We start from the raw sequence: 26890 nt of genomic DNA on the forward strand, positions 1-26890 counted from the left end.
TTTGGCTTATACGTACATGCATAATGTTCAGTCACTGTTTGGTGAGGAGAAATGGGATCACCTCAGAATATATCGCTAAAATAACGAGGATTGAAGCCAATCATTACCACAATGACCGCAATCCGTCTCCCTCGGGGGACGATATGCAAGGCATGTGCATGCGTGCAGGTTCTTGCGTGCTTCGCGTAAGTTATATACATGCACATGTACCACGTATCGCAGTGCAGTCTTCGAAGAAGCCAGGCAAAGAGCATTTTGGGTTTTAGCGTCGAGCAGAGCTTACACCAGATATTACAATAATTGGACATGCACGACTATACTGTACTGTAGGGGACCAGCGAGCTTGATGTCGGATCACAGTAGAGCGAGCTCTACGGCAAGAGTAAACAGCATTCCTACAGCGCTGATGAAGCCGTGTACATGTTCAGCTGACGAGCCACGTCAATTTGGCGGCTAAATGGGTCATTTGAGATGGCAGCGTGGGCAGGTGGTGGTTTGAAGCGCTGCCGTCCATAAGCCGCTTCGGGCCGCATCATGCAGTGCGGATTGCGAGCCCGCCACTTGCGGCGCGTCCGATTTGCACGCTACGCGCGTGCCGGTGCCTTTCACTGATGCCGAGGACGCATCGGATGCTGTGGGCCATCCTCGGGATCCGCTCGCGTCCGTATCGGAGCGGAGCCCAGCCTGGTCTGCAGTGGAGCGCCTCTGCTGCGCTGCCTCGACGCTCGCGTGGCCTTGCGCCGTCTCCCAGGATACGCAGTTGAAGAAGGTAAACGCCGCAAATGTTGTCGCGGAGGCCGCTCGCGCGGTCTATCGCGCGCGGGCGGGCACCTGCCCACTGCAACGCAGACGACGGAGCCCGCAGCCTGCGACGGCAGATCACGAGCTTCTCCCTCGCGGGCGGCCGGCCAGCCAGACCCTGGCCGGCCACTGGCCGGGTCACATCCTGCGAATCGATGCACGATGGCACCTGCGCCTCCGCCCTCGCTTGTCCCTGCGTTCCGGCGCTGACCTGCCGTAAAAAATGGAAGTGCGCGGCCTTGGTCGTGTCAGGGCCAACCAGTCTCTACAACTACAGCTCCATTTGCATTTGGCGGCGCACGCCCAAGAGCACGAGAAGCAGAGAGCTTGGCGAGCTTCTTACCCGCCTCCGCCTCCTTCCAGCACTTTCAACGTCATCTTGCTAGAGCTTGTCGGTCAAACTGGACACTTCTGGCCTTACTTGGCGCTGGTCTCGACATCACCGGCAGTGGCGCCGAGTCCACTTGTGTACTTAAGTAGCCTGGTTAACTAACAAACGACATGCCTGCATACAGTGGAGCTCGAGCGCCCCGCGGAGAAGCAGTCGACAGTTGCCTGGTTAATTCAGCTCAATGAAGCCCAGCCTGCGCGGTGTGCGTCTGCTGCTAGCCTGCCGCGAGCTTCGATGCGAAGACGCGTGACCGCAAGCGTTGCGGTCCTCATCCGCAGCATGTTCCGCATCCGTCGCGACATCGAAGGAGTAGGTGCAGGAGGGATGATAATGACGCGACAGTGTTTAGCATCTTAAATAAGTGAGCCTAAGTACAGTCTACCCGAAGAGATTAAGCGACTTTGTGTGTGCCATGCACTCGATTAGAACCGAGTATGGTCGTAAAATACTGAGTGACTTCGGAAATATCAAATCTCCGTTGCTTTGTTGCTTTCCCCACCATTTCACTTTGCAACGAACCAAATCACTGAGTGGGCACAAATACAACAACGAATTTCGCAATAGATCACCTGCTCGGTTTGAGTTCTAATGGCCTCGCCTTGGCCCGACCGCGCCGCAACTTGCGTCCCTGTCTGCGGTGAGGATCCACCCGCAGAAGACGAACTGGGCAAAGACCGGAGCACGGGCTGCAGCCGTGGAACAGAGCACCGAGCTGCAGGCGTGAGCTTGGCGCGACAAGACGGCCATGGCATCACGCGTGGGTGGACTAAGCCATTTCGTCACCTCCTTCGAAGCTTGGCTGCACGAAGCAGCCATGCATGCCTCTCTGCTCCATGCTCAATGCTCAATGCTTTTAAGCTTTTAAAAATGTTGGCGCCAATGTGCACTTCTGGATGCAGCCTCCGTCGCACATCCACTATACCCAAGCACTCATCACGCTGCAGCGGTGGACCTCGTCGCGGTCGCACTCGCGTGGTACGCAAGAGAGGTCCTCAAGAGCTCCTGCTTCAGCTCGGTACGGTAGGTGTATCAGCAGTAAAAAGAAACGGCGTCGAGCTTCTCGACCCGACCCCATCCAGCTGCGTGCCTGGAACCGGAGGCTCCATTCCTGAATCTGCCCGGCCGCCGCCAAGTCGACCGTGTGTCGATCACGCGCGGCGCTCCTCAAACCGCGTAGTCCGCCGAAGCGAGAAGAAGCAAGCCCAAGCCGCCCATTGTCCGACTGTCCGATCCCGCGTGAAGCTCTTTGAAGTAAAGTCTCCGCGCGATAGATAGGTACAACCAGACACTTCTTGTCACCAGCGCCAGCACGGTGCTGAGCACCCCATCGAGTTCCTCCTTCTCGAGCGCTCGGTGCTTTACGCAATCCCATCGACTCCAGAAAACGGAGCTCGCAGCATACCCTTGTCCTCTCTTCGGACAGACGCAGCGACCGGACTCAACGCAAGTCTCCACTTCAAATCCGACACTCGGCGCCAGTCATCCACGCCAGCAACGCGCAGCCATCTGCCCCAGTCCGACAACCTGCAGTTGGCGTGTCGTCACTCATCTTTCGTTTTACGCGCTCGCCGCCAAGTGATCGAGCCAAGCTTCCAGTCCCAAATGGAGGCCTTCGCACTCCCAAAAGACACCGCCATCGCCCCAATGGCCTCCGACCTGCCGCCACTACAGCACAAGCGCCAGCTTTCAAGCCCCACGGCCACCGCCGCCGGATCGCCCGTCAACATGACAGTCAAGAGGCGCAGACTGTCGGAGCCCGTCTCATCGCCGGGGTCGCCCGTGTCGGCGTGCTCCGAGACGCCGTCGTCCAAGACTCGTCCCAACATGACGGCTTCAAGCAGCATCACGCTGGCCATGCTGCGGCCGCACTTCGAAGAGCCGCTGGCCAAGGTGGCTGCCAACTTCGGCATCTGCGTGACGCTCCTGAAGAAGATCTGCCGGCGACACGGCATCGCGCGCTGGCCGCACCGCCAGATCACGGGCCTGCGCAAGAGCATCGCGTCCATGGAGCATGCCATCGGCTACTTCGACGGCGAGCGGCGCGAGTCGTACGCCGAGCAGTTGCTCAAGCAGAAGAACAAGCTGGCCGCGCTGCTGGAAGATCCGACCACGAGCAACCCGCTGCTGGCCTCGGACGAGGACCAAGCCACAATGGTTGCAAGGCAGACCAAGGTTCCGTCGGTGCAGCCTGATATCGGCTACGAGGTGCCACCTGCACATGTGACCCGCGCGTCGTCGCCTACGGGTCCGTTGCTGGTAGATTATCCCTACTACGGTGCATCGTCCGCGGCGGTCCCAGTGCAGTCTTCGCCGATGTGGCTCCCGGCCGAACCGAGCTACACCCAGAAGTACCACCAGCTCTACCCGCCGCCGAAGCTCCAGCAGTCTCGACCGGAGATCTACTCTACTACAAGCTACAACGTGCCCGGTGCAGTCCCTTCAAGCAGCGGTGCTTCATCGCCGCCGATTTATCTGCCTCCGCTGCGGCGGGAGACGCGGTCGTTGTTGCCGCCTATTTCGTCATTGGTGGTTAGCGGCAGCAACGGAATTAACCCCTACAAACCGGGAAAAAAAAGTCATTCTTATACTGCATATGCAGTTTAATTAGACTTGGCATTTGTATGCAATGGGCTAGGCGAGGGCGAGGGGAATTATCCTGAGATGAGAGTTCGGTGAGAAGGCAGTTTTAGCACCGGCGGTTCTAAAACTGCCTTATCCTGCATTCTTATTTTCAAAGATGACTCTTTATGCTGCATACAACAGCATTATCACGAAAGGGACGAGGCAGCCCTCGAACAGAACCTGAGCACACCCCGCTTGGGTGCAGCGCGGTTTCTCTAAAAATCGGAAAATGAAACTTCCCATACAAAGATGCATATACAAAGGTGGGGGGGGTCGCCTCTACAACGTAACGCAATCACTTGATTGCCAGCTACTTGTTGTTTGCACCATACAAAATCTGAGTGAGCTAGATATCCAAATATTTCCCTGGTAACCATACATCTTGAAACGGTTGTAAAACGGACTGCCAAGATGGTGCTTGGGATGTGACCGAGCGCAGACAAGGTAGGCAGGATGCAAAACGAGATGAGCACGGGAGTAGACAGGTACAATATAAAAAGCGAATTGTACACACGATTGCGCTTATGCAAACGATTGGTGATGCAAACAGACTTATCCTGCACATATTCAGCATAACGACACGATAATATGCAGCTTAACTCCTACTGGCTTGTCCGGCGTCTCTTGTGCGATGCTGGCGTTGCAGGCGTTCCCGGTGTTGATGGCGCAGCCTCAGAGTCTTCGTACGAATCCGAATCACTTTACCATTGTCCATGGGGACCAGCTTGCCGTTCATCCATTCTTTATGCCAGATATCCCAGCACGTCATTGCTACATCTCGGACTTTGCGGCGCGCTCGCATACACAGGTAAATCGGGCCTGTTCTGTTGCAGTCGCTGCAGAAGTAGGTAGTCGTGGAAGCGCGCTGGGCGCCGGAGCGAAGGATGGAGCAGACCTTGCACGTCCGCTGGCGACGTTTTGCCTGAGAGCCTTGGTTTCTCCACTCATCACTTTGACGCGCAGTATGCTTGGTAGATGCCTGGGTGCTGCTGGTCGATAGGGGAGTATAGGCCAGTTGGGTGGCTTGGCGCCGCGTTCCAAAAGTATTCCCTTCATACATGTCCGATGCTTGCAGCTGGCATAGCTGCAAGTGCAGCAACTTCATGTACTTGACGTGAGTAAGCGGCCGTGACTCCTTGTTTTTGTGAAACGCCTTATGCACAATGTACCCATTCACGATAGCCAGGTCTATCAATCCCAGCACCAACGACTTGTAGTACTTGCGAAATCGTAGAGCGCGTTGTAGAGAATATCGTTGCAGTCGCAGCTGGTCATGGACGTCCACGCCGCCCATGAAGGCGTGGTAGTCCTTGATCACCCTCGGGCACGGGACCTCGACTTTCTCAGACCGATCTTGCCTCACGACGCGATCAATCTCGACGCTGCCACCAGTACACAGAAAGTGTACGGGGCGCGAATCCCACCAGCTTATTGCCGTCATGTTCGGCACCACACGAGATCTGGCCACTTTGAAGGATCCTCGAGCAATGGAGTCGGGCCTGCTCTTCTTCTTCTTCTCAATCACTTGTTTGCAATACCCAAGTCGATTCGTCATGATTGTCCCAACGCAATAAAAACCCATCAGCAGTAGCTGGATCGCAAGCGCAACTGAAGTATAGAAGCGGTCAACCACCACGAGCTGCATTCCTTGCTTCCTGGCATTCCGACCAAACACTTCCAGCAAGTTCCGCACTACGGCGGCGGGACAGGTCTTCATATCCGGCTTGTGTACATCACTTGCGTGCTGCTTTTTGCCGCAATAGACCTCAAAACTGTCGATATGCAGCATAAGTAAAACAGAATTAGTCAGCCTAAACTGCATAATACAGTATAGTGAGTTGAATCGACCAAAAAAAAAGCTTACCGAATGCAGTACGCTGTGACAGCACTGCAGAGCATGAAGAGCTTCGTGCCTCACTTGTGAGGCTTATCCTTCATGTAGACACGCATCTTGTTGAAACTTGAGCGACTTGGTAGCACAGCCTCATCAAAGGCAAGGTGGGAAGGCGCAATATACCCACGCGCAAAGGTCCTTTGAAGCACTTCAACCACTTTGCGGATCTTCCAAGCGCGATCCGTGTGAGCGCGTGGATCTTTGTTATAATTGAAGTGGAGGTTTCGAGAGATCTCCATGAAGCGGTCGCGAGAGAGCACAGAGCCAAAGCACCCGCGCGAAATGGCACCTTCGTCAGCGGTTTTCCAGTGGTTGGAAAGCTTTTCGCGATTGGGCGCAATCGTCCTCGCCACCAGCAAGCCTATGAACTGGCACAACTCGTGAGGAAAATAGGCTTCATTCCTTCCAAATCGTGCTGAATGTCGCGTCGTGTCTTCTTCAGTAGGTCTGAATTGAGGCGCTGCTTCCGTCGGTACCGCCGATACGTTTCGTCGATGCGCTGTGGAAGCATCTCCCGATGATACTCGTTGGAGCAAGCAGCAATGTGCTGCCACAGCACCACTGGCAGGAAATAGAAGAATAGCGCCACGGGGGAGTCACCTCGCCGAAGCGCATCCGCTGTTGGCCCCGAGTAGCCTCGGCGGAAAGCTGGGTAGCTAGACGCGTTGTCGATGGGCTCGTAGGGAGCCATCAAGTGCTCGTGGATGTCGGGCTCGACGACGTCTTCCCAACCTGTGGCAGTCATGTTGCGCAGGACAGCGTTCTCCAGGTTTCCGGCGAGAACCTCGTCTTCGCCTCCAAATGACTCGAGGAAGTTTTCAGCGAAAAGCACCTCTGCAGCCACCTCCTATCAGGATCGTCGTGAACATCTTCAGGTGCGCACTGCTCCGCATCGTCGTCCGAGCCGTACTCACCAGTCTCCACGTCATCTCTCTCAGCCTCATCCCCGGATTCCATGGCTCCGAATGATGCACCGTCAGCTGCATCCACGGTGTTCAAGTTGTCGTCAATGTTGTCGGCCAGCAACTCGTCGCCCGGTGTGCTTTCGTGAGTGACTGCACCATCTACAGTGAATAACACAGCATGTTAGTATTCAGCAATACAGTCAGGATAGTATGCAGAATACGATACACCATAGCATGCAGTATAAAATGTTGCATAATATTCCGTTTAAAATGCAGCATATCAGTCAGCATAAGGTGCAACATACCGTCACTCGAGTCGTTTGAGGAATCCACGGCTTCTTGTGCACTCGCAGCACTCGAGATTGGGTCATCATCACTTGATCCACCTTGGTCGACATGCGGTGAGGTCGCGATCAATACTCGCGAAGGTCGACGGTTGCCACGACTTGGCGTCGACGGTGTCGATGGTGACTCCAGCGACCGTCGGACCGAGCGGCTTGCCTGCTGCTTTCCGTGGCCGCGAGATACAGGAGCGGGATACATCTCCTTGCTGGAGCTGGGCGGTGGAGGAGGTACCGGACGCGAAGTTGACGCTGGAGGCGTCTCCACATCAGCGCTGGGACGACGAGCAGGTAGCGGACTTGGTGTAGGCTGTGGCATTAAGCTCGAAGAGGCCAGTGAGCCAGTAGCAGCTCGGACTCGCGCTTGTTCCCGCACTCGGGCTTCTGCAGCTTCGATTTCAGCGCCGTAGGTTTCTCTGACATCTTGAGCAGCAGCTTCCAACTGGGCGTCGCCAGGAGCAAGTTGCGTCGACGGCAAGGAGGCAGACGTCGCGGCGGGGACACGCGCACGACTCCGAAGAACTAGAAGTAAAGCAGCAAATTTGTGTCAGTTCTGTATAAATACAAACCATTCAATATAAACCCACCGTTCGCATAATACTCCAGCACTCCCTCCTCGCCCATGAAGTAGTCGACGCCCGACGCCCCGCTTGTACTGCCGCCGGGTCTGATGTAGAAGTAGCGATCGTCCAGTCTTCGTCGTGGCGGCGCCTTCCGCGTCCAGCCTTGAGCTTTGAGCTCTCGCCAGACGGACCTGAACGATAGATCACGCGCTGTGACCTCGCAGTCGCGCAGGATCTTTCCTGTAATGGGCCTACTTTGACTCTCTACTTTAGCTTACACGTGTGCGCGTGTATGTGAGGAAGCGTAGCTTAGTTTACATTAGAGTTAATTATACTCGGGCCTCCGAGTATAGATTAATCAAAATAAACGATCCAAATAATGTTTTTGGGTTAAAATGAGAACTGCTATTTTTGTTTTATGTTTTTGACTTCCTCTAAATGTAATATTCTAAGATAGGAATCTGCCAACGGCTGGTTTGCAGCACCCGGTTTGGAGGGGTTAACCCGTCCGCCTCGACCTGGTGACCGAAAAAAAAACATGTAGAGATATAGGAACCTAGCGGCACCAAGACTAATTATTTACAACTTTAACAAACAGCACACAAGTTTGAATTGACGCGTCGTTTCCAGTGACAATGTTGGTAACTCTGTCTGGTGGCGCAGAAAGCAGGAGGTGGTGCCATAGAGGCTTTGATCTGTGGTGCTGCACCATCAAAGTTCGAACATCGTCGTGGATGAAATATTTCGGTTCGCTCCCAAATCCTCTCATGCAATCGGGAGAGCCCGCTCATGCAGCCATCCGCGCCGAAATGCTTCCCGACAGAACCGATGGGCTTAGCTTCTGCGACGAAATCGGCTCATCAGGAGCCTCAGGTCCTCGAGCTTTACCTAAAAAGGTTAAGTCGCGAATATATGAAACCATTGGCGGGAACCCGGGTTCCCGCAAATGATACCGACCAAATCGCGAATTATTTACTTAATTTTCGGCCACCATATTGGTACCGTTGGGGCAAGTTAAACCATCAAACTCAATGAAAGAGCTCCCACTAATCTGTCACCGGTACTGAGTAGACCTGAATAACGTACCTTACCATGTCAAAGTCCACCTTACGTGAGCAGGAGGTTAGCAATGTGGCTGGAAAGCCCTCTACCGCTGTACCAGGCAAGAGTCTGGATTTTCATGAGAGACACAGGACGGGAGCAAAGACGAATTCACCTTCCGTTTCTCTACCGAGCTTAAGCTACGTTCAACGTAGGTCATAGAACAACACTCCAATACATTTGATCATACATGGGTACCGGTAGTTTTGGGGAAACCGGGGTCCCGATGGGTACCCGGGTTCCCGCCAATTGTTTCATATGCTCATCAGTGTAAACTGTATGCATTTGACACGAATTTCGAATGCTTCTCAAGATTTTTTTTAAGACAAACACGAATTTCATTTGGCACTAACTGCAGTCTTTACTCAAAACTTCCTACCGTGAATCTGTCGACGTTCCCGCCGGTGTGCTCATATTTCCCGCAATAACCAACGTTGCGGAGACTCTGCCCGACAGTGAATGGGGAGACGGACAGAGTACAATTATCAATCCTTGAACGAACGCTTGGTTGAACAGTATCGGATTTGACTTGTTCCGGCTCACTTGGTCCCTCAAATCGTGTGCTCACCGTGTCGCACCCGCTCGTCGTCGCTGCTTTCGTCGCCCGAATCATACATGTCCGACACCTCGGACACCTCCGACTCGAACGAGAACTTGGGGTACTGGCCCTTCTCGGCCAGCATCTCGGTGTTGCGCGCTTCGACATCGTGCATTGTGATGGGGTCCACAATGTCGTAGTCGCTCCGCATGCTGCTAGTGACCGACACGCCGGAGTCGGCGTAGATCTGCGGGGTTCTGGTGCTAGGGGGCACTGCGGCCTGCACGTTGTACGCCCTCGGAGCAGGTCTTCGATTCGCGTAGGCCTCCTCTTCGTCTTCTCCGATGGACGTGGGCATGAGCTGGCTCACGGTCAGAGGGTGCTGTCCTGAGCGGACCGAGTCCAGCTCTGAGCCCCTCATGGATGTTCCAGCAGTGCCTGTCACGTTGACGAAGTTGCTGGTGCCCCGTGCGGACGGAGGCACGTTGTTGTCGCCGTAGTGTCCAGCAACCGCGGCCGCTGGCAAGAGCTCGGGGCCCGTGCTGGCCCCATAATACTGCGACGCCGCCTCCGAGTACTGCGATTCACTGTAGTTGGACTCGCTGTAGTTCGACTCGCCGCCGTACGTGAAGTCGGCCGTATTTCTGGGCGATGAACCGCTGTGGTGCATTGCCCCGGGGTACGCAGGGCCGTACGTGCTGCTGGCCTGCGAGTCGGACATCATCGAGATGCCGTTGCCCTTGCCGCCTTCGTCCTTGTAGCTGTACGTCGAGTAGAGGTTGCCGCCCGAAGTGGCCGTGCCCAGCGTTCTGTCGGACCACGTGCTGTTCTGCGACGAGACCGTGCGCTCCTGCGTGTGGGCCATCTTCTTCTTCCGCACCACTCGACGAGCAACGAAAGCGATGACGATCACCACTAGCACCACGGCTCCTCCGATGAGTGCCAAGTTGACAACCGCCGGCGAACCGGTTGTGGTCGAGGTGCTGCTGGTCAACGCCTTCTCCGCGCCGGTGTCGGAATTGTCGTTAGCCGTCGCCTTGGACGCCTGCGTCACGTCCGAGTCGGTAGAACTCGTTGGAGTGGAAGGGGTCGTATTGGCACCCTGCGTCGTGTCGTCCGCGTTGGTCTGGCTGCTAGTCGTCGCCGTGCCAGAGGTGTCGGACGTCGACGTGCCCGAAGTGCCCGTACCGGTAGACGGAGTCTCGGGGGCCGAAGTTTCCGGAGCGTCAGTCTCAGGCGCCGGGGTGTCAATCTCGGCGGTTGATGTCGACGGGGTGGCCGTCGTCTTCGCCGGCGTCTTAGTAGTAGGCGTCGGCGTCGTATCGCTGCTGCTGCTGTCCTTGCTGGAAGTCGACGTCGACTTCTTCGTGGACGAAGAGGACGAGGACTTATCGCACTCCGCGTAGGTTCCCGAGAACGGGCAGTCTCCAGACGTATCACGGCTGTAGCAAGAGTAGTCGCCGCCCGTTAGCGCGTACACGCACGGCGGACACGTTTCCGACGAGAGGCTGCACTCGGTCGATCCCTCGGACAGACACGTCGTCACGTCCGAGCAGGTCGCCATCGCCTTGAGAGACCTGCGGCGAATCATTCGATCCGGGTCGGGTGCTGAACCTGTATTTGAACGCTTAATTCGTCGTCGGACCTGTGTGTATGCGAACAGCAAATGGATGTCCGCAGTTCGCTAGTAGCGGACGCCAGCCGAGCCACGTGCTGCCGTGTCGTATTCAAGTGTTGAATGAACTCAACCTCAACGAGCGCAACGCTTGAGTCTCGAGTGAGCGAGGGAACGGAAATGAAGGCTCGAAACCAAGTGCCCGCTCGATTCGACCGATCTCGCCGATAGAGACCTGGGTTCCATGCAGTCGTCTTTACGCGCCGGACGGTCTTGCAGAGCGCTTTATCCTGCGATTAGCCGCGCGGTTTGTGCAACTTGCCCCGGTCTCTGGAGACGAGGATAAAAGCGAGATCGGGCCCACGATAGGCTCAGCTCGCGCTGCTAAATTTTTCTGGCTGGCGCGGGCTTTTCCTCGGTGTCGCGTGTTACTTCCGCGTTGCAACAGAGACCATAATCCGCGTGGGGGCAACAACAGCGTTTGTATCGATCCGTTCGTGCAGCAAAGGCAGAAAAAGCTCGAGGCCGTTCCTGAAGGTTGGCTGGGCACTGAAAAACATCCGCTCGGTCGTCAAAGGAGACACGCTCGTGGTGAGTGTGTCCCGCAGCGTGGAATTGTCGCTGGCCTTGGCATATCGATGCGGCTCTGTGGGCGTTTATTAAGTTTGTCCTGTATTCCTCACTTGCGGTTTTTGTCTTCATTGCACAAGGTGTAACCTTAGGGACGGTCGCAAACTTCGAGTCGTTGACGTCCAGGTCGCAGGCTTCCCAGCTTCACCGCCAGCAGCGTCAGCGTCGGGCTCCTAGCACAAGTATTGACCAAACTGAGCCACACTCTCCAAACAAAAGCAGCTAAAACCACGATACAATTGCTTTGTACCTGGAATGTGGACGCCATGAAGCCCGGGATCGGGAACGTCGTCAAGCTGCCACAAGCAAGCAATAAACACAAATGAGCGTTGGTAAACGTCGGTGTTTTCAGGCCAGCATACGGAGCATTTGAGCGGAGCACGAGTCAAGCCGAGCAGATGCAAATTCTTATACTCACTAGGTAGATATCTACCTTTCCTTCGTTGTTCTCTATCGACATGCAGCCTCGAGCGTTTAGATGACTACGAATACAGGTACACTGCGCGCGCTACGCTGGATCGATGCTACCGGCAACGCGCACTTTTGCACATTATATCGCCCACGTCATGCCCTGAGCTTGCAGGATAAAGATGTAGACTGGAGGTGAAGCTAGCTCTGTAGGTAGCTACAGCAGGAACATGCCTCTCCTCCAGAATCCCACCCAATTTAGTTGTCGAACCCAGGATTTCGGACGACCTGCTCGCTCACTCTACGCCCTGGGCGACGTCGTGGGGCTGGCCACAGTCGCCGCCGCGATTGCTTCCACGTCCAGCACATTGGTTTGATTGTCGTCAGCCTTGTTGACATTTTCGGTGGCGACGTACGACGACGCTGCACTGCTTCTGTCGCTGGGGCGCGGGCTGTCCGCCGACTCGGCGGCCGAGAGCTGCATGAGGTTCTGGAGCTGGTCCAAGTTCTCCTGCTGCAGCTTCTCGCAGCGCATGGCCGTCTCCGTCAACAGCACGATGATGTCACTGTGCATCTCCTCCTGCTCTCGGCACCACACCTCCACATCCTCCGACAGCGTCGACGTGGACGACTGCACCGCCCCGGCGCTGCTAGACCTGGTGAGTTGGCTGACGCCGATGTCCCCAAACTCGTGCTGGCCCATAATCTCGTGCACAACGTCGCTGCTCTCGTCCTCGTCCACTCTCCCGTTGGAGTTGGAATTCGAGTATCTGTCCCCGCCGACCGAGTGTCTGTCCGCCGCCATCGTGTTCTTCTTGGACCTCCGTGAGAAGAAGCTGCTGGATCTGGAGCCTCCCGTGCTGTTGCTGAAGCTGCCGGGTGGTGACGACGCGCCTCGGGGCGACGTCTGCACGTTGGCGTTGGTGCGGAAGCCGAGCGAGATGGGGCGCCTCGTGGTCTTGAGCTTGTCCACGATCTCGCGGAACTTGAGCGTGTCCACGCGCTCGTCGTTGATGCTCACGAGCTGGTCGCCGAGTCTGCAGTTGCTGATGCCCGTGGTGACGCCGTCCGCGTGCTGCAGCACGGCGATCTGCGCGCCCACCTTGTTGTCCTTCCTTGAGAAGTTGCGCAGCGAGATGCCGCACTCGCCGCTGACCCACATGACCGTGTAGTTGTCCGGCCCGACGCGGCCCATGGGCGCCGAGTACGTGTATGTGGGGCGGTGCTGCGCGCGGCGCTGAACCTGTCGGTACTGCTGCTGCTGCTGCTGCCGCCGCATCATCATGGAGCTCTGGCGACTCTGCAGCGTGTTGGAGTAGTGCGTGTCGTCCAGCGCCGCGTCCAGCGCCGACAGGTCCTCGAGCGTCATCTGGCTCGCGCGCGGGTCCAGCTGCGCGTTGGCGAAGGGCGTGAAGATGCTGCCGCGCATGCCGTTCTGGCTGCCGTCCAGCGGCGCGCCGGCGCCGGGCGCGTGCGTGTGCGTGTGCGTGGCGCGCGCGCCTGAGGCGGGTTCGAGTCCGTCGGCCGCGTTCAGCAGCAGCGCGTCGTAGAGCTTGGACTTGCGCTCCATCTCCTCGCGCAGCGCCTTGAGCTGGCTGACGAGCGCCGGCAGGTTGCGCGCGAGCTCCATGGCCGCGGAGCCGTCGTCCTGCGGGGCGCTGCTGCTCTCCATAACCTGCAGCCAACACGTACTACGAGGAGGAAGGTTGGGCAGTGAGAGGGATTGAGGACGGTTGCGTTTTAGAGCACAAACCGTCTTTTTATCCACATTACATATGATAGCCAGTCACACTGCTAAATAACGGTGGAAGGGCGGAGCTATACTGAAATCAAGTGAACGGCGGTTGAAGCACCTTGCTAATTTGCTGTCATTAAGCGTAATTCGTAGTCCCCCCTTCAAGTGCTGGATCCGCAGCTGCCGAGGGCATTGCCAGTGCCGCCTTGGACCGAGCGTCGCAGAGCCCCCGCGAGCTTTGGACACGGCCGCCTTCGCTAGATATTGACAGCCAAGCGGTGACTGGCACCGACTGCAAAGCGCAAGATCCGATCTATCACTAGAGGTGAGGCTTCACGGTAAGCTGATTGTCATCCCAGGTCTTCGAAGACTTTGGAGTCTTATCCTGCTGCACGCTGAATATTGTTGTTGGGGGCAGAGGCTTAGACACACTGCAGGATGACCATTAACGCATTTAAGACCGCTTGTTCCCCCTCCTGCTACTGCGTCGCGGCGGCGATGAGCTAATGCAGTGAGTTGACTCAACGGGGTCGGTCGAGCTGTGCTGCCGCTTCGCGCGTCGCGAGCAGCGCAATCGCGCACAGTCGACGGTGATATGTGCGGTCGACGAAGCATGCGCCATGGGCACACTGGTGGGGTGTACGCAATTCGGCAACTACCCGTACTGGACTCAGCGTCGTGGGCTTGTCATAACGTTCGAACCATGAATCTGCCGAGGTGCGGTCGGCTCAGTTCGCGTAGTGACAGCACCAGCCAACTATTCGTGCGAGGTGGTCGGCGCCATTTTCGCACCACTACGGTAGTTTTGTGCAGCATCCCGCAGGTACGGTTGCGCATTCTCCGGGAATGCCACGGTGAAATGGTCGACGAAAAGTGACGCTGAGCTATAATAGCTGGCGGAGCTATATGTGTGCGTTAACACATCAGCTCATGGGAGCCCAAACAGTATCGCATACATAATGCATCTGAACGTCACTCTGTAAGGTAGGGTAGCAGTCAGCGTAACGCTGAAGGTTGACAGCGTCTAAAGTCGGTGGAGCACGTTCCAGGTGCTCGCACGACTCCGTGCACAGTATCGAGTGCAACTCGTCGTGGAAACCACAACAGATTCAATTGCTACTCGCAACCCGGTGAGCACCCATTGACAGCATCGCACGAAAACTATCGGAAACTGTACAGCGTAGGTAATACTTCAGAAGAGGGTTTGTCCTCGGTGTCCACAACGCGGAGCTCGAGATGTTTGGAGGCAGTGCTAATATTTGCATGGCCTACAGGAATGGAAGCCTGGAACTTTGGATACTAAACAAGAGCTTTGTTAGCTTGTAATAGATCGCTGCAAGCATCGGCGCTGCTGGGCACAGGTGCAGTGTCGATTTTTGCGAGGGCGTTTCGCCAAGAACGTCCTGATTTTTAAAAGAGCATGGCTTCATAGCACCATGCCAATTTTTCCTGTCCACAGTACATGTAACGCCGCTGGCTGGACAAACCTAGACGAGGACACACTCGACAGCAGCCATCGGCCATGCGTTGCAGCATCGCTTACAGTACAATACTTTGCGAAAGGAAGGGAAGCTGCTGTCGGTTCCTGTAGACGAAGGTGTCCATCAGTCTGCCTACGGTACGCACGGTTGGAGGCCTTGAGCTCCGCTTGCTGTTGCGCGCCGCGCCCGGCCTTAGCGAACCGCTGTGTCCGCGGTGGATCCGCCTCGGCTTCAAAGCGGATAGCGCAGCTGAACGCACTCCAACACGCAGGGATTTGTTGCCTGCACGAGTTTGAAGTTGCCGCGCATTTAACTGCTGTACTTGTAGTTGCAGTTGGGGGATCTGCTGCTGACGACCCGCCGCCTCGACTCAACACGGCGATTCCGGTCCTTCAGCCAGATCGAGCCGGCGAGCCAATGCACCAGAACGCTACGGTAAAGCTGCGCCAGAACGCGCTTGCCGCTCGCTCCAACGCTGAACACTGAGCTCGCTGTCACACCTGCACGCACTCACTGCTTGCTTGCTCGCTCCATTCGGCTCCAGGCGGCTAGCGCAATGACTTGCGGCGATTCCGCAGCACAATTGGCTACAGATTGTGTCAAAAACAATGCAGCGGTTGAACTTGGTGCATACAGAGCCCCAGCGTGCGTCTCCAGGCCACGAAAAACAACCTTCAAGTTTGCTAAACAGTCGCACTGCCATGAAAAAAATATTCCGTCCAAATATCCGTGCCAAGTCAAATGTTTAGCGTTAAAAATGCTGGAGTTCGCCGCATCGGTAGACCGACGCCACCGTTCTCAGCGTTATCCAACAAAGCGCAGACCCTGGACCACCCAGATCACTGGTCGCGCAGCGTGCATGCTCATGACCAAGCTGCGCGCGCAACCAGGACAGTGACCGCGTTGCAGCCAGTGCAAAAAGTCGGTGCTCCCTCCGCCTCTATACAAATTTAATATTACAGGTCTCTCAACCCCCAACTCTATCGGCCTTGGAAACCGTACCGTAACTTCAAATAAAATATGAAGGCTGTATGAAAATCTCGATTTCGCACCGGAACCACCACGTAGAGCCGCGCACGGCTATGCGCTTCGCCCTTATGCATCGTAGACGCGCCATCTCCGTTGCCATTTCCCGAATTGCTCGCTGGACCGCAAGCCACGCCCCCAGACCCAAGACTCCCAGACCCACTTGAATGTGCGACGTGCTACAGCAGCTCCAGCCCGCCGGTGCCTTCCTCCGCCAGGCCCAGAACCTCCAGCCCGCGGGCGCCTTCCTGAACCCCATCGCGCTCGTGGGCAGCTGCACCGACATCGATGAAGCGCTGCGCTTCTGCGACGAGGAGGCCGCCGACCAGATGGAGCGCGGGCGCCAGCAGGAGAACGCCACTGCAAATGACGCTGAGCCCGTGGACTTCCTCGCGTCCATCCGCCGCGGACTCAACGAGCTCGTGGCGGCCAACGAGGCCGACGACGAAGACGACGACAGTGACGACGACGAAGACGACGAGAGCGACGACGAAGGCTGCTACTACCAGCCCAAGGAGAACACGTACTACAGCCCCGGCCAGAAGCTCTCGGGCGGCTTCCCGCTGGACGACGCGGGGCTCGACTTGTCGGACACGTCCACCGCCTCGTCCTCGCTCTTCACGGCGTGGGCCCAGCCAGAGTCCGACGAGGAGGGCGACGACGAGGCCCTGACTCAGGACCTGAACCAGGACGACGACCTCATCTTCCAGCTCGAGATGTAGTGTAGATACCACCAGAACACTATTTATTTACCTAAGACAAAGTATGGCGGCGGTGTACAGCGTCAAAAATGATCGGAATGCAGCTCCCCCCTCCATGTCGACCCGTCGCGTGTCGTGAGTTATCCATAAGGCTACAGTAGGGGAGGGAAATCGAAGCGTCATGTCAATAAGCACACGGTCGTTGCAGTATTTCTCTTTAGGTTGTAATTCTACACGGCTACTGTATCCTGCCTGCCTGCCTGCCTGCCGCTCTACATGCGGACGTGCGTGCTCGAGAGGTCGAGCTGCGCGTCCTCGATGCCCGAGATGGACTCAAAGTTGCGCGTGACTGTGCTCGGGTCCGGCTCCAGGCTGTCGGAGCTCTCTCGCAGCACGGCCCCCTCCTGGATCATGGGCTGGTCTCCGATGGCTTCGTCGACTGCGTTCTCATTCTCGAACGTGAAGCTCACGAACGACGTGTTGGCGCTGGCGATGCGCGTGCCGTTGTCCAGCACGCTGCTGCTGTTCTCGGTGTAGTGGCGACGCAGCCCCTGGATGAGTCGGTCGGCGCTGGGCTTGAAGCTCATGCCGTTGCCCATGAAGTGGAACAGCTCATGGCGCGCGAGCGAGTAGCGCTTGTCCAGGCCCGGGTCCAGGTCGTTGAGCGCGATAGGGAAAATGGGGCGGCCCTTGTCCTCTGCGAACGCCAGTTGGTCGCGCACCAGCTCGTTGTTCATTGTCTGCTTGGAGAGGATCACGAGGAAGCATGTGCACTGGAGGATGGCCTCTTGGGCCGCGTGGATGCGCTCGTCGAAGTCCTGCCCCTCGACGTTGCGGTCGCCGTAGCACATGATGCCACAGTCCGTCAGCTCGCGGTACAGCTGCTGCACGAAGCCTGCGTGCTTGTCTCCGTGCGAGAGGAAGACAAACTGCTTCTGCACGCTGCTGGCGTTCGCGTCCCATTGCTGGAAGAGCCGCGAGAAGCCGCCGCCGCCGCTCGCTAATATCGTTCCGGTCGCAGTCTGCTTGAGGCCAGCGGCATTGCGACGACTGCTAGCGATGTTCTTCTGCTGGACGGCATCGCGGTTCTTCTCGATCTCATCACGCACACCGTCGAGTAGCAGGCGGAACTGCGACTTGAACTTGGCCTCGTCGTAGTCGTACTCGATCTGCCGGACGTTCGTACTGTTGCGCCGAGTTTGAGTGATGGCGGGCTCGAACGGGATAATCTGACGGGTGTACAAGTACACTTGCAGGTCTTCACCGATGCTAACGCTCTCAGACGACACGGCCAAGATGGGCGTACCGACCTGCTTGGCCAATGCCAACTCCTTCAGGCACCACTCCGATGCCGCGTAGTCTTCGGTGAGAAGACACAGCACAACGGCAGCATTCGTGATCCCCCTTGCGATCTCCTCACGCCAAACGGAGCCACCACCGATGCCACTCGGGTCCATCAAATCCAGCCACGTCGTCACGTTCGCGTCTTCCAGCGCCTTGCGAATCTTCTTGGCGAACTCGGCATGCGAGTGCGTGTAGCTGATCATCACGTCGCGCTGGCCGGCAGCACGCTTAATCTCGAAGAGCAGTCGAGTTGAAGTGGTACAGTCCAGCGGACGCAATCCTTCAATGTTCATCTTCATGAGGTTGCCACCGTTGGCCAGAATGGCCAATGCGGACTGCTCGTTCTCCTCGCGCACCGCAATGTGCAGCGCGGTGTCTCCTGTTGTGGGGAGTTGATAATTGATATCTGCACCAGCAGAAGTCAGGACGCCGAACAATTCGCGAGACGCATCCAGTCCACTTGCAGCGCACATGAGCGGAGTCATGTAGTTCAAGTCCACCAGTCTCGGATCCGCGCCGGCCTGAATCAGCGAGCGTGCCACGTCGGACTTGTTCAGTCGAGCCGCCCAGTGCAGCGGTGAGCGTCCTTGAGCATCCTGGAAGTTGGGATCCGCCCCAGCTTCCAGAAGTAAATCAACGACCTCCAGTGCTCCACTGATGGCGGCCCAGTGCAGTGGAGTCCGTCGGTTGAGACCCACATAGCCCAACTCGCCCAGGCAATCCACATCGGTCTTCTTCCGCAGGAATTTGCGCACAGCTAACACATCATTCCGACCGGCAGCGGAGTGGAAAGGTGTTAGCGCCACATCGCCGCCCCAATCTTCAAGTTCCTGTGCCACGGCGTAGTTTCCGCGCAAATACGCGAGCTGCAACGCGGTCAGCGTGTTCATAAAGCCTGGATCCGGGACTGCCAATGGATCGGCGCCATTCACCAGCAATTCACGGACAACATCCGGGTGTTCGGCCAGGAAAAGTGGCGGTACACGATCCGAGCGATACGACGACAATGCCAGAGTTCGAGCTGAGGCTCCACGTGCTAATAGCCACCGGACAGCTTCCAACTGACCAGTAGACACCGCACAATGCAGTGGAGTCACCAAAGTTGTACGGAAAATTGAAGCGGCCGATTCTTCATCAGCGCCGCCTCCGTCAACTCCAGGTCGTGCAACGAAGAAGCGAGCAAAGTACCAAAAGAGATCGCCGGTGGAGAACCGCACCCGAGTAAACTTGTCCATGGCAGTCACATCGAAACCACGAGACTCGAGCAGCTCCAACGCGCGAATGTTGCCGTGGTAAGCCGCCACGTGCACCGGGTTCTTGCGAGACAGCGCGAAAAAGCCCAACAGTAGTGACGCCGGAGCATAACACTTGCGAGGAAACCCCTGCTCTTCGCTTGTCAAACCTGCAGCTTCGGCGTAGTCCAAGATGTCGCGCATTTCACGGAGATCGCCCTGGCGCGTGGCCTTATAGAGACGCTTGCGCACCACTGCGAGCGCCTTGTCGGACTGGTTCATAAGTTGATCAACACCCGGATCCATGACGTGGTTGCGGACGTCACCAGTCTGGTCGCTCTCTTGGAAGGCCCCCAACAACATCTTAACGTGTTCACGGAAGCGCGCGAAGTACTGGAGCTCCGTGAAGATCCACACGAAACAAACCACACTAACGATCGCAAAGAGCTGCACCGCGTGGATATCACACGTGAAGACGCCCCCCTTGAAGAACATGTAGAGGAAGAACATGACCACGACCGCCTGGAACAGCAGCAGCAGCACGGCCACCAACTCGCAGAACTGGAACACTAGTCGCCGCTTGATCTTGGTGAGATTTCCGTTGTCCTGCTCGTCGTCGTCCAGATCCATCCCTCCATTGCCAGTCTCTACGTCCGTCTTGTCCAACTGCGCACCAGGAGCGCCAATCCCTGGCGTGGATTCCTCCTCCCGCTTGAACGGCTCAAACAGCCGCCACCCCGACCCCGGCAAGCACAGCAAGATCACCGCCGGAAGTGTGTGGTAGATCAGAGCCGAAAACCCCACGACGTTCTCGCAGCTCGACGCCTGGAACGTGTACACCAGTCTTGGCGAGTGCAGCATGAAGCCGTACTCCTCCGGTGCCAGCTCCTCGTTCAGCACCAGGCTGTGGGGCTTGTAGAAATAGTAGAAGCCCAGTCCCGCGGCCAGCACGACCGCCAACGGCATCCCCGTGTGCAGCAGCCGCCGAGCGAAGAAGGTGTTGTGGCGGAAGCGCGCGTTGAGCCAGTGGCGAGGCACGTGCGGCATCTTGCCGCGCAGCTTGACGCTGCCGTTGGCTCCGTGGTAGAAGGACCTTTTCTTGCTGGACATGGACGCTTGAGGACGTCGGCGCAGTTGACCGGCGTGGGACGTCGCCAATTGGTTGAGCGACAGGTGCGACCCCACGCTGAGCCGCGAGACCACGCTGGACGCGACGGACTTGGCCGCGCCTTGGCCCATGAGCGGGATCATGGGGATGCGCTGAGGGTCCTCCTGGTCATCATCTCGTGGCGCGCCGTGGCCGACCGACTGTCGGCTCTCGTTGGACAGTGTCTTGGCCTCTGAGTCGGACATGCGAGGACGCTGCGACGTCATCTTGTCGCCCAGTGGGGTGGACATTCCTTCGTACATGTGCCCCTGTCGCTTTAGATCGAAAAGTTCGTCTTCGGAGCACGAGCTCGGTCGGGTTAGATGAAAACTTGTTGCTGTTGCCTTTTTAGGTAAGAAACAATTGAGACGGTTAAGGTGTTGAAGTTTCCGGCCGTCGAAGTCGAAGGTCGCCAATGAGCTGAGCTGAGCTAGGCCGCCGCCGCTGCTGCGTTGCTGCCTTCGCGGGGGAGGTGCACAGCGGGCCAGCCTCGCCTCAGCACTGCGATGAATATAGAGGAGTGCGCGCACTCTCGCCCGCCAAAGTGGAGTTTCGGCACCATCAGGAAGGCGTGCCCCCACCCCTCGCTGACGTCTGCGACGGTTCCGAGTCTGAATTTTACGCCATTCAGAGACTTTCCTTTGCCCCTCGATAAAGTCCGCACAAACAACGTGAATATTGAGATAGGGCCGCACCAACGAGGGACAACGGTGCTATGTGTGGGACCACGACGCTACGTTGGCGATAGATCAGGTTTCATACTGAAACCAAATGAGTTTCAGACGGGCAGCATGACCCGTTCAGTATCTACGCTTTGGAGACCAAGACGTCATTTTGCCGCCGGTGATGCGGCAACGGCGCTTCAATAGCCATATAATATCCGGAGGGTCCGCCAACCACAAGCTTTGCTTGTCAGCGCTAGCCAGCATTGCTAGCACGCTGGCGTGCTTTGTCCCCGGCACGTCAAGCCGCATGGAAGGACAGCAGCCAATCAGCACGGCGAAATGTATCAAAAGTAGTTTACAGCGAGGCAAGCTGGCAGCAGTAGGGCTGTGGGTCTTGACTACCCGAGGCTTGTCTTCGTCCCTGTAGAATCTGCTGCCGCTCAGCGGATGGCTCGGCAGATACATGTACACTCGCAGCCCGCGACAAGGATCCAATTTATGGAGGCCACCCCCTTCTGGAACTGGCAAAGTTGACAGGATTCGCGTGGTGGGGTAATTCCCAAAATACGGAGTGCTGGGGAAACTTTTGACATTTTCAACCTTTTGCGACCAAACACGGAGTTGTGGGAAAACTTATTCCCAAGACCAGCCTATAGAATCGTAGAGGTAGCCTTCACTGCAGAAAACACCAGAGACTCAAGAGCCCACGTGCTGGTGCACGCCGCTCCGGACGCGCCGCTGGAGAAGACGCTGGCAGTCGCCGCCATCATGGACGGCACACCCTCCGGTGCCTTGCTGTCCACAACCGTGCTGCTGCAGTAGGAGAGCGTGGTGCGCTCGAACCTCGGCCCTGACACTGACACCAGGGACTCGCTGGACTCGCCAACCGTGGCCTCCCTGAGCGAGCTACTGGCCACCAAGACGCTGGTGGCTGCAGGAGACAAATGGCGTGGTGAAGTCCATGATGGTGGCGACTGCCAGCGTCTTCTCCAGCGGCGCGTCCGGAGCGGCGTGCGCCAGCACGTGGGCTCTTGAGTCTCTGGTGTTTTCTGCAGTGAAGGCTACCTCTACGATTCTATAGGCTGGTCTTGGGAATAAGTTTTCCCACAACTCCGTGTTTGGTCGCAAAAGGTTGAAAATGTCAAAAGTTTCCCCAGCACTCCGTATTTTGGGAATTACCCTCGCGTGGTGACACAGATCCCTACGTGGCTTGACGCACAAGATATCCGAGATGCGATGAGTTGGGGGCGTCTATGGTGATGCTACACGTACCAGCAGCGTTAAATGTTAATGCATGCCCGGTGCTCTTGTCGTTTTATTTATTTATTTATTTTTCACTGTGAAACGGTGGAGGTTCACTTCAATATGTACCCGACTATTGGTACAATTGTGCGCACGAAACGACGCGACTCGAAATAGCTACATGTAGTGTAGTGCTGTTGCTGTTCGTGGCTTTGGAGCACTTACGGTGTCATGCCAGGCAAGGACGCGCCTCCAGCTGAGAACAGCAACCCGTCGATCCCGGCGTCACCGGAGCGGGAGCGGGACAAGTGGGACATCTCTCGCATCAGCAAACACTGGGCAATCGACCCGGAGCTGCGGCGGAGTCTCCCGGCGCTCGCTCGCGCCAAACGATCCGAGAACGAGTCAGCTAGCAACAAGTTCCTGCGTCTGAGCAAGCTTCCACTGCCTGCGTCGCCTCAATCCGATTCTCTATTGCTGAACTTGGCAACTCCAATTCGCGGTGGCCGCAGCGTCTCGCAACGGGCCGTCACCGTCAACGCTGAGACCAAGGCCAAGTACTTCGGCAAAGCTGCGAAGACCGACTGCTACGCCATTTTCCGGCAACTCGCAACGCAGAAATACTTCTCGGTCGAGCCTCTGAGCGAGTTTCTGGCGGAACAGGAGATAAATAGGCCCCTGCACGGCGCGCGGGACGAAGACAACAATCCGGCCGTGCCCAGTTTGTCCACTGAGGGTATCAACAACGGTGATAGCTCCCACAGGCAGCATATAGGCAGCTCGCTGTCGCATTCGAGTCAACGAAATGGAGTCGGCAGTGTGTTGAGCGGCGATCCGTTCACTGCGCGGCACAAATTTTCCTCGTTGTGTCTCGAGCGCGACCTGCCACCGTGCATCCGACTCGTCATACGCCAGTACTTCTCTCCAGAAATCAACGTCTCGCACATGGCCATAGGCGACGATCTCGCGTGCGTATTCGCTGCCTGTTTGTTGGATTTGCCCATGGTTACAGGCCTAAACGCGCGCAACAATCGCCTCCGGGACCGAGGACTGCAAGCTCTCGTGGATGTGGTCGTGACCAAGTCGGATCTGTATCATCTCGATCTATCGGAAAACAAAGTGGACAGCCATGCTGCCCACGCACTTGCATCGTATTTGGGGTCGTCGTCCTGTAGACTACAGACCCTTCGCCTTGCCAGCGCTGATGTAGATGACGACGAGCTTGTCCCCTTCGCGCGAGCGCTACACTCCAACAAATCTCTTCAAACGCTGGACGTGTCACGAAACTCTGTGGGTAGCAGCGAGCATTTGAACGTTGTTCGACCCTCAGTCACCACGGGCGGCGAGGCTCTAGCCACAATGCTCAGCATCAACAGTACGCTCACGTCTCTCGATCTGTCGTGGAATTACCTGCGACTTGCAGGTGCTGTGGATATCGGGAAGGCGCTGGCCTACAACTCGGGGCTACGCGAGTTGAACCTGGCGTATAACGCATTCGGCAACGCAGGAGCGCAGGCTGTAGGCGACGCGCTTCTATCAAACACCACGTTACAGCGCCTGAACATGAGTCACAACAATATCCCGGCTCAAGGAGCGCTTGCGATCGCGAGCGCGCTCAAGATCAATATCGCTCTACCGCTCACAGAACTGATGTTCGGTGGTAACCCGCTCGGTAGTATGGGCGGCCGAGCGTTAATACACGCTGCTGCCGCGTGTGCAGACAAGAAGAAGCTGTCGGTGTCCCTCGAAGGGTGTAACTTTGACGCGTCCGGAGACGGTGACGGGTCCTTCGACCCAGCAGATCCCACCGGAAGCTACGACCTGAACATGGAGATTCCGTACGAGCGCGCTGTTGCGCTGGAGCTGCTACGCGTTGCGAATACGAAGCAGGGCTGCAAGTTCCTGTCTATCGTCCACACTTCATCGATCAACAAGCAGCGCCGCAACATCCGCGTTGAGCTGCGAGAGACTCAAGAGGGTCTCGAAGCGAGACGAAAGTTGCTTAAAACCGCTGGCATTTTGACCGATGTGCAAGCCCCCAGTGCTCGTGAATTGATATCACGGCGACTGGACCGAGCGTCACTTAAAGAGCTCTTCCATGAGCTAGACAAGGACAACTCGGGGTTTATCGATGAGAGGGAACTTCGCGTTGGCATGCGAAAGCTGGGGCTGCAGTTCCGCGACGACGATGTACCGCGCTATGTTGCGCTGTACGATTTGGATGGTACTGGTACGATTGAGATCGACGAGTTTGTGGAGCTAATGGAGAGCTTCAACCTGGACGAAATTGACGGTGGCTTCTCGCGCGAGTGCGTAGATGTGGAGACTAATCTACCATTCGAGATTCCTGCTGAGGGTCGATTGCAGCTCGATTTCGTAGATCTGCACGTGTCGTTGGGTAACGATAGCGCTCAGTCAGACGCAAGTGTGGAGCGCCTCATTGAGAACATATCGTCGAGTAAGAACAAGACCCAAATGTTGTTTATGGCCAAGACTGGTCTCGTGTTCAAAGCCCACGAGGCTCAGCTGCTCCTCGAAGCAGTACGCGACGTGTGCGATCCCTCCCAGGCCGTTATGGCGCTACTACCTCATATGGTGGACCCTCGCAATGCGTACACTCTGATGGAGCACAACCTCAGCTCCTCTGATCGACTGCGCGTACAGCATCTTATGGGTCAGGCGCTTCAGCCCATGCTCGGTCTGGCTTCGGGACACTATCGTATTGATCTGAGCAACGATATGGACCGGATAACACTACGCAAGCTCGTGGAGAACAGTAATCGGACTGCGTTCCTACGCAAGAAAGGAGGCATGAAGGACACGAGCCAGCACATCAACTACCACGGCTTCCGAAACGAAGTGCTTCATGGTAAATCCTTCGTTCTGGAGCCCAAATTCCTGGATACCGCGCCAAAATTCGGCTACTTGGAGCTCGACTACGTTCAGATCGGACGCGCGCCAGGCCACCCACTCTCGACCAAGCGCTTCGAGCAAATGCTTCAGCTGTGTCAGCTCGATCGCATGGGCCCAGGAATGGGGGTAGCCACACAACCAGCTCCTTCGGCTTCAAAAGTGGCAAAGAATACACGAGGGGAAAGGAACTCGGTGTCTACTCCGGCACAAGTGTCTATCCCTGCAGAATCTGTATTCCCCCCTCAACGTCCATTTACGCAGAAAACATTCGACGAGTACGAAAAGATGCACACACTGAGGAACTACATTGAGTACGGAGCCGGCTTAACTCGGTCCATTGAACTAACGCCTCTACCTGGCGAGGATGCCACTCCCGTGAAGATCGACAGCGAGGATGAAGCTCACGGTGACGTTACCTCTCGGCCGGCGAGTTCTTCTCCTAGTACTGAAGAGAAACCACAATCGCAGCCCAGCAGCGAGAGCCCAATGGATGGAGAAAGCGGTTTTGAGCGCGTGGCTACACCTGCAATCCCTGTAGCTCCGAACGTCTGCACTGCGCGTCGACTATTATTCAACATTCAGTGGTGCTTATCCACGCGTTGGATCACAGTACAGCAGGGTATCAGGCTGCTGAGTGTGTGGCCTGCAGCTTTTTCGACCTCCCGCTGCGACTTGGTCTGCACCATCTTCGATCGAGTCACGGATCTACACAACTTCAGTGGCGTCTTGTCCGCCCTCACTGATGAAGAAGCTGCTCAGGCGCTGTATCGTTTGGGGATGCTGAATGTGTTGACCCCACTATGGCCCGATAATTACTACGAGCTTGCTCTCGCGCGCTACGAGGAGCGGGAGGTGGCCAAGGCGCTAGTGCGACTCGCCATCGATGAACCGGGTGAGAACTGGCAGAGGGAAACTTTCGGCTGGAGTCGAGACGAGAAAATCCCAGGCTGGGAGCTCAACTACTCGTGGCTCAAGGACGGCGGGTTCCCTGAGAAGGGCTACCTCAGTCTTGAGTACTATTCGGGCGCCGACAAAGGCTGTGGCCCGGTGTGGCCAACGCGCCGCGAGCTGGCAGCTTATACCCTATGCGGATTGCCAGATAATATCGACGCGTTCGAGATGCAGATCGACTCGCTCAGTATGCGGAACTTGGTGCAACGACAACAGTAGTGCAGTGCAGTTACACTAATGAAAAGGCTATAACCTGCAATAATGCAGCGTTGGAAACTGTACACGTCTTTCCACTTCAACGTGACTTGTGACGAGTCTTTTGCAGGCGGTGGGAGGGACTTTGGGTGACGGACATGCTGGCAATGATGGCCCGCACCCCGAAGAGGCCGCGCGCGACGGCCACCTACCTTACCTTGCAGGCTGGCGAGCCGACGCGAACCGTACACGGGTCTTATGCACTCTGCGACTTTTACATGCTTTGGGTCACGCTCGTGATGCATGGGTGCCCGACGGCAAGAGCAAGAACAACGCTCGCCGAGTCGCGACGCTACGTGCTGTCAACAGCGGTCAGAAGCGTTGTCCGCGAGCGAGACAGAGGCAGGCGGGGAGGACCACGAGAGAGCGAGTCACCGCTGCGCGCGTCG

At 56.8% G+C, this 26890-nt stretch overlaps 8 protein-coding genes across 8 annotated transcripts; 5 read left to right on the top strand and 3 right to left on the bottom strand.

The window, feature by feature from the left end:
- Nucleotides 1-3046: 3046 nt before the first annotated feature.
- PHYSODRAFT_516456 (hypothetical protein) lies at nt 3047-3796 on the top strand (the record flags this gene model as incomplete). The annotated part of the gene is made up of 1 exon (XM_009534524.1): nt 3047-3796. The coding sequence occupies one exon, from the start codon at nt 3047-3049 to the stop codon at nt 3794-3796; it is 750 nt and encodes a 249-aa protein (XP_009532819.1).
- Nucleotides 3797-5921: 2125 nt separating this feature from the next.
- On the top strand, nt 5922-6092 carry PHYSODRAFT_518017 (hypothetical protein; the record flags this gene model as incomplete). The annotated part of the gene is made up of 1 exon (XM_009534525.1): nt 5922-6092. A coding segment is annotated over one exon (171 nt), but the record flags the coding sequence as incomplete, so codon positions are not given.
- Nucleotides 6093-7545: 1453 nt separating this feature from the next.
- Nucleotides 7546-7713, bottom strand: PHYSODRAFT_381957 (hypothetical protein; the record flags this gene model as incomplete). The annotated part of the gene is made up of 1 exon (XM_009534526.1): nt 7546-7713. A coding segment is annotated over one exon (168 nt), but the record flags the coding sequence as incomplete, so codon positions are not given.
- A 1456-nt stretch (nt 7714-9169) lies between these two features.
- Nucleotides 9170-10720, bottom strand: PHYSODRAFT_517955 (hypothetical protein; the record flags this gene model as incomplete). The annotated part of the gene is made up of 2 exons (XM_009534527.1): nt 9170-10289; nt 10353-10720. The coding sequence occupies 2 exons, from the start codon at nt 10718-10720 to the stop codon at nt 9170-9172; spliced, it is 1488 nt and encodes a 495-aa protein (XP_009532822.1).
- Nucleotides 10721-12110: 1390 nt separating this feature from the next.
- On the bottom strand, nt 12111-13535 carry PHYSODRAFT_518008 (hypothetical protein; the record flags this gene model as incomplete). The annotated part of the gene is made up of 1 exon (XM_009534528.1): nt 12111-13535. A coding segment is annotated over one exon (1425 nt), but the record flags the coding sequence as incomplete, so codon positions are not given.
- A 2642-nt stretch (nt 13536-16177) lies between these two features.
- PHYSODRAFT_286984 (hypothetical protein) lies at nt 16178-16876 on the top strand. Its single transcript, XM_009534529.1, has one exon. It carries the CDS (start codon nt 16219-16221, stop codon nt 16771-16773), a length of 555 nt encoding a protein of 184 aa, XP_009532824.1. The 5' UTR covers nt 16178-16218; the 3' UTR covers nt 16774-16876.
- A 5032-nt stretch (nt 16877-21908) lies between these two features.
- Nucleotides 21909-22175, top strand: PHYSODRAFT_336919 (hypothetical protein; the record flags this gene model as incomplete). The annotated part of the gene is made up of 2 exons (XM_009534530.1): nt 21909-21958; nt 22007-22175. 2 exons carry the CDS (start codon nt 21909-21911, stop codon nt 22173-22175), a joined length of 219 nt encoding a protein of 72 aa, XP_009532825.1.
- A 438-nt stretch (nt 22176-22613) lies between these two features.
- On the top strand, nt 22614-26465 carry PHYSODRAFT_515423 (hypothetical protein; the record flags this gene model as incomplete). Its single annotated transcript, XM_009534531.1, has 3 exons — nt 22614-25421; nt 25557-25670; nt 25806-26465. 3 exons carry the CDS (start codon nt 22614-22616, stop codon nt 26463-26465), a joined length of 3582 nt encoding a protein of 1193 aa, XP_009532826.1.
- Nucleotides 26466-26890: the final 425 nt, after the last annotated feature.

The sequence above is a fragment of the Phytophthora sojae genome (genome assembly GCF_000149755.1).
Source record: "Phytophthora sojae unplaced genomic scaffold PHYSOscaffold_7, whole genome shotgun sequence".
Taxonomy (NCBI): Eukaryota; Oomycota; class Peronosporomycetes; order Peronosporales; family Peronosporaceae; genus Phytophthora; species Phytophthora sojae.

What these genes read in the sequence shown, in the direction of transcription:
- PHYSODRAFT_286984 (XM_009534529.1), top strand. Translation starts at nt 16,219, where the DNA reads ATGTGCGACGTGCTACAGCAGCTCCAGCCCGCCGGTGCCTTCCTCCGC.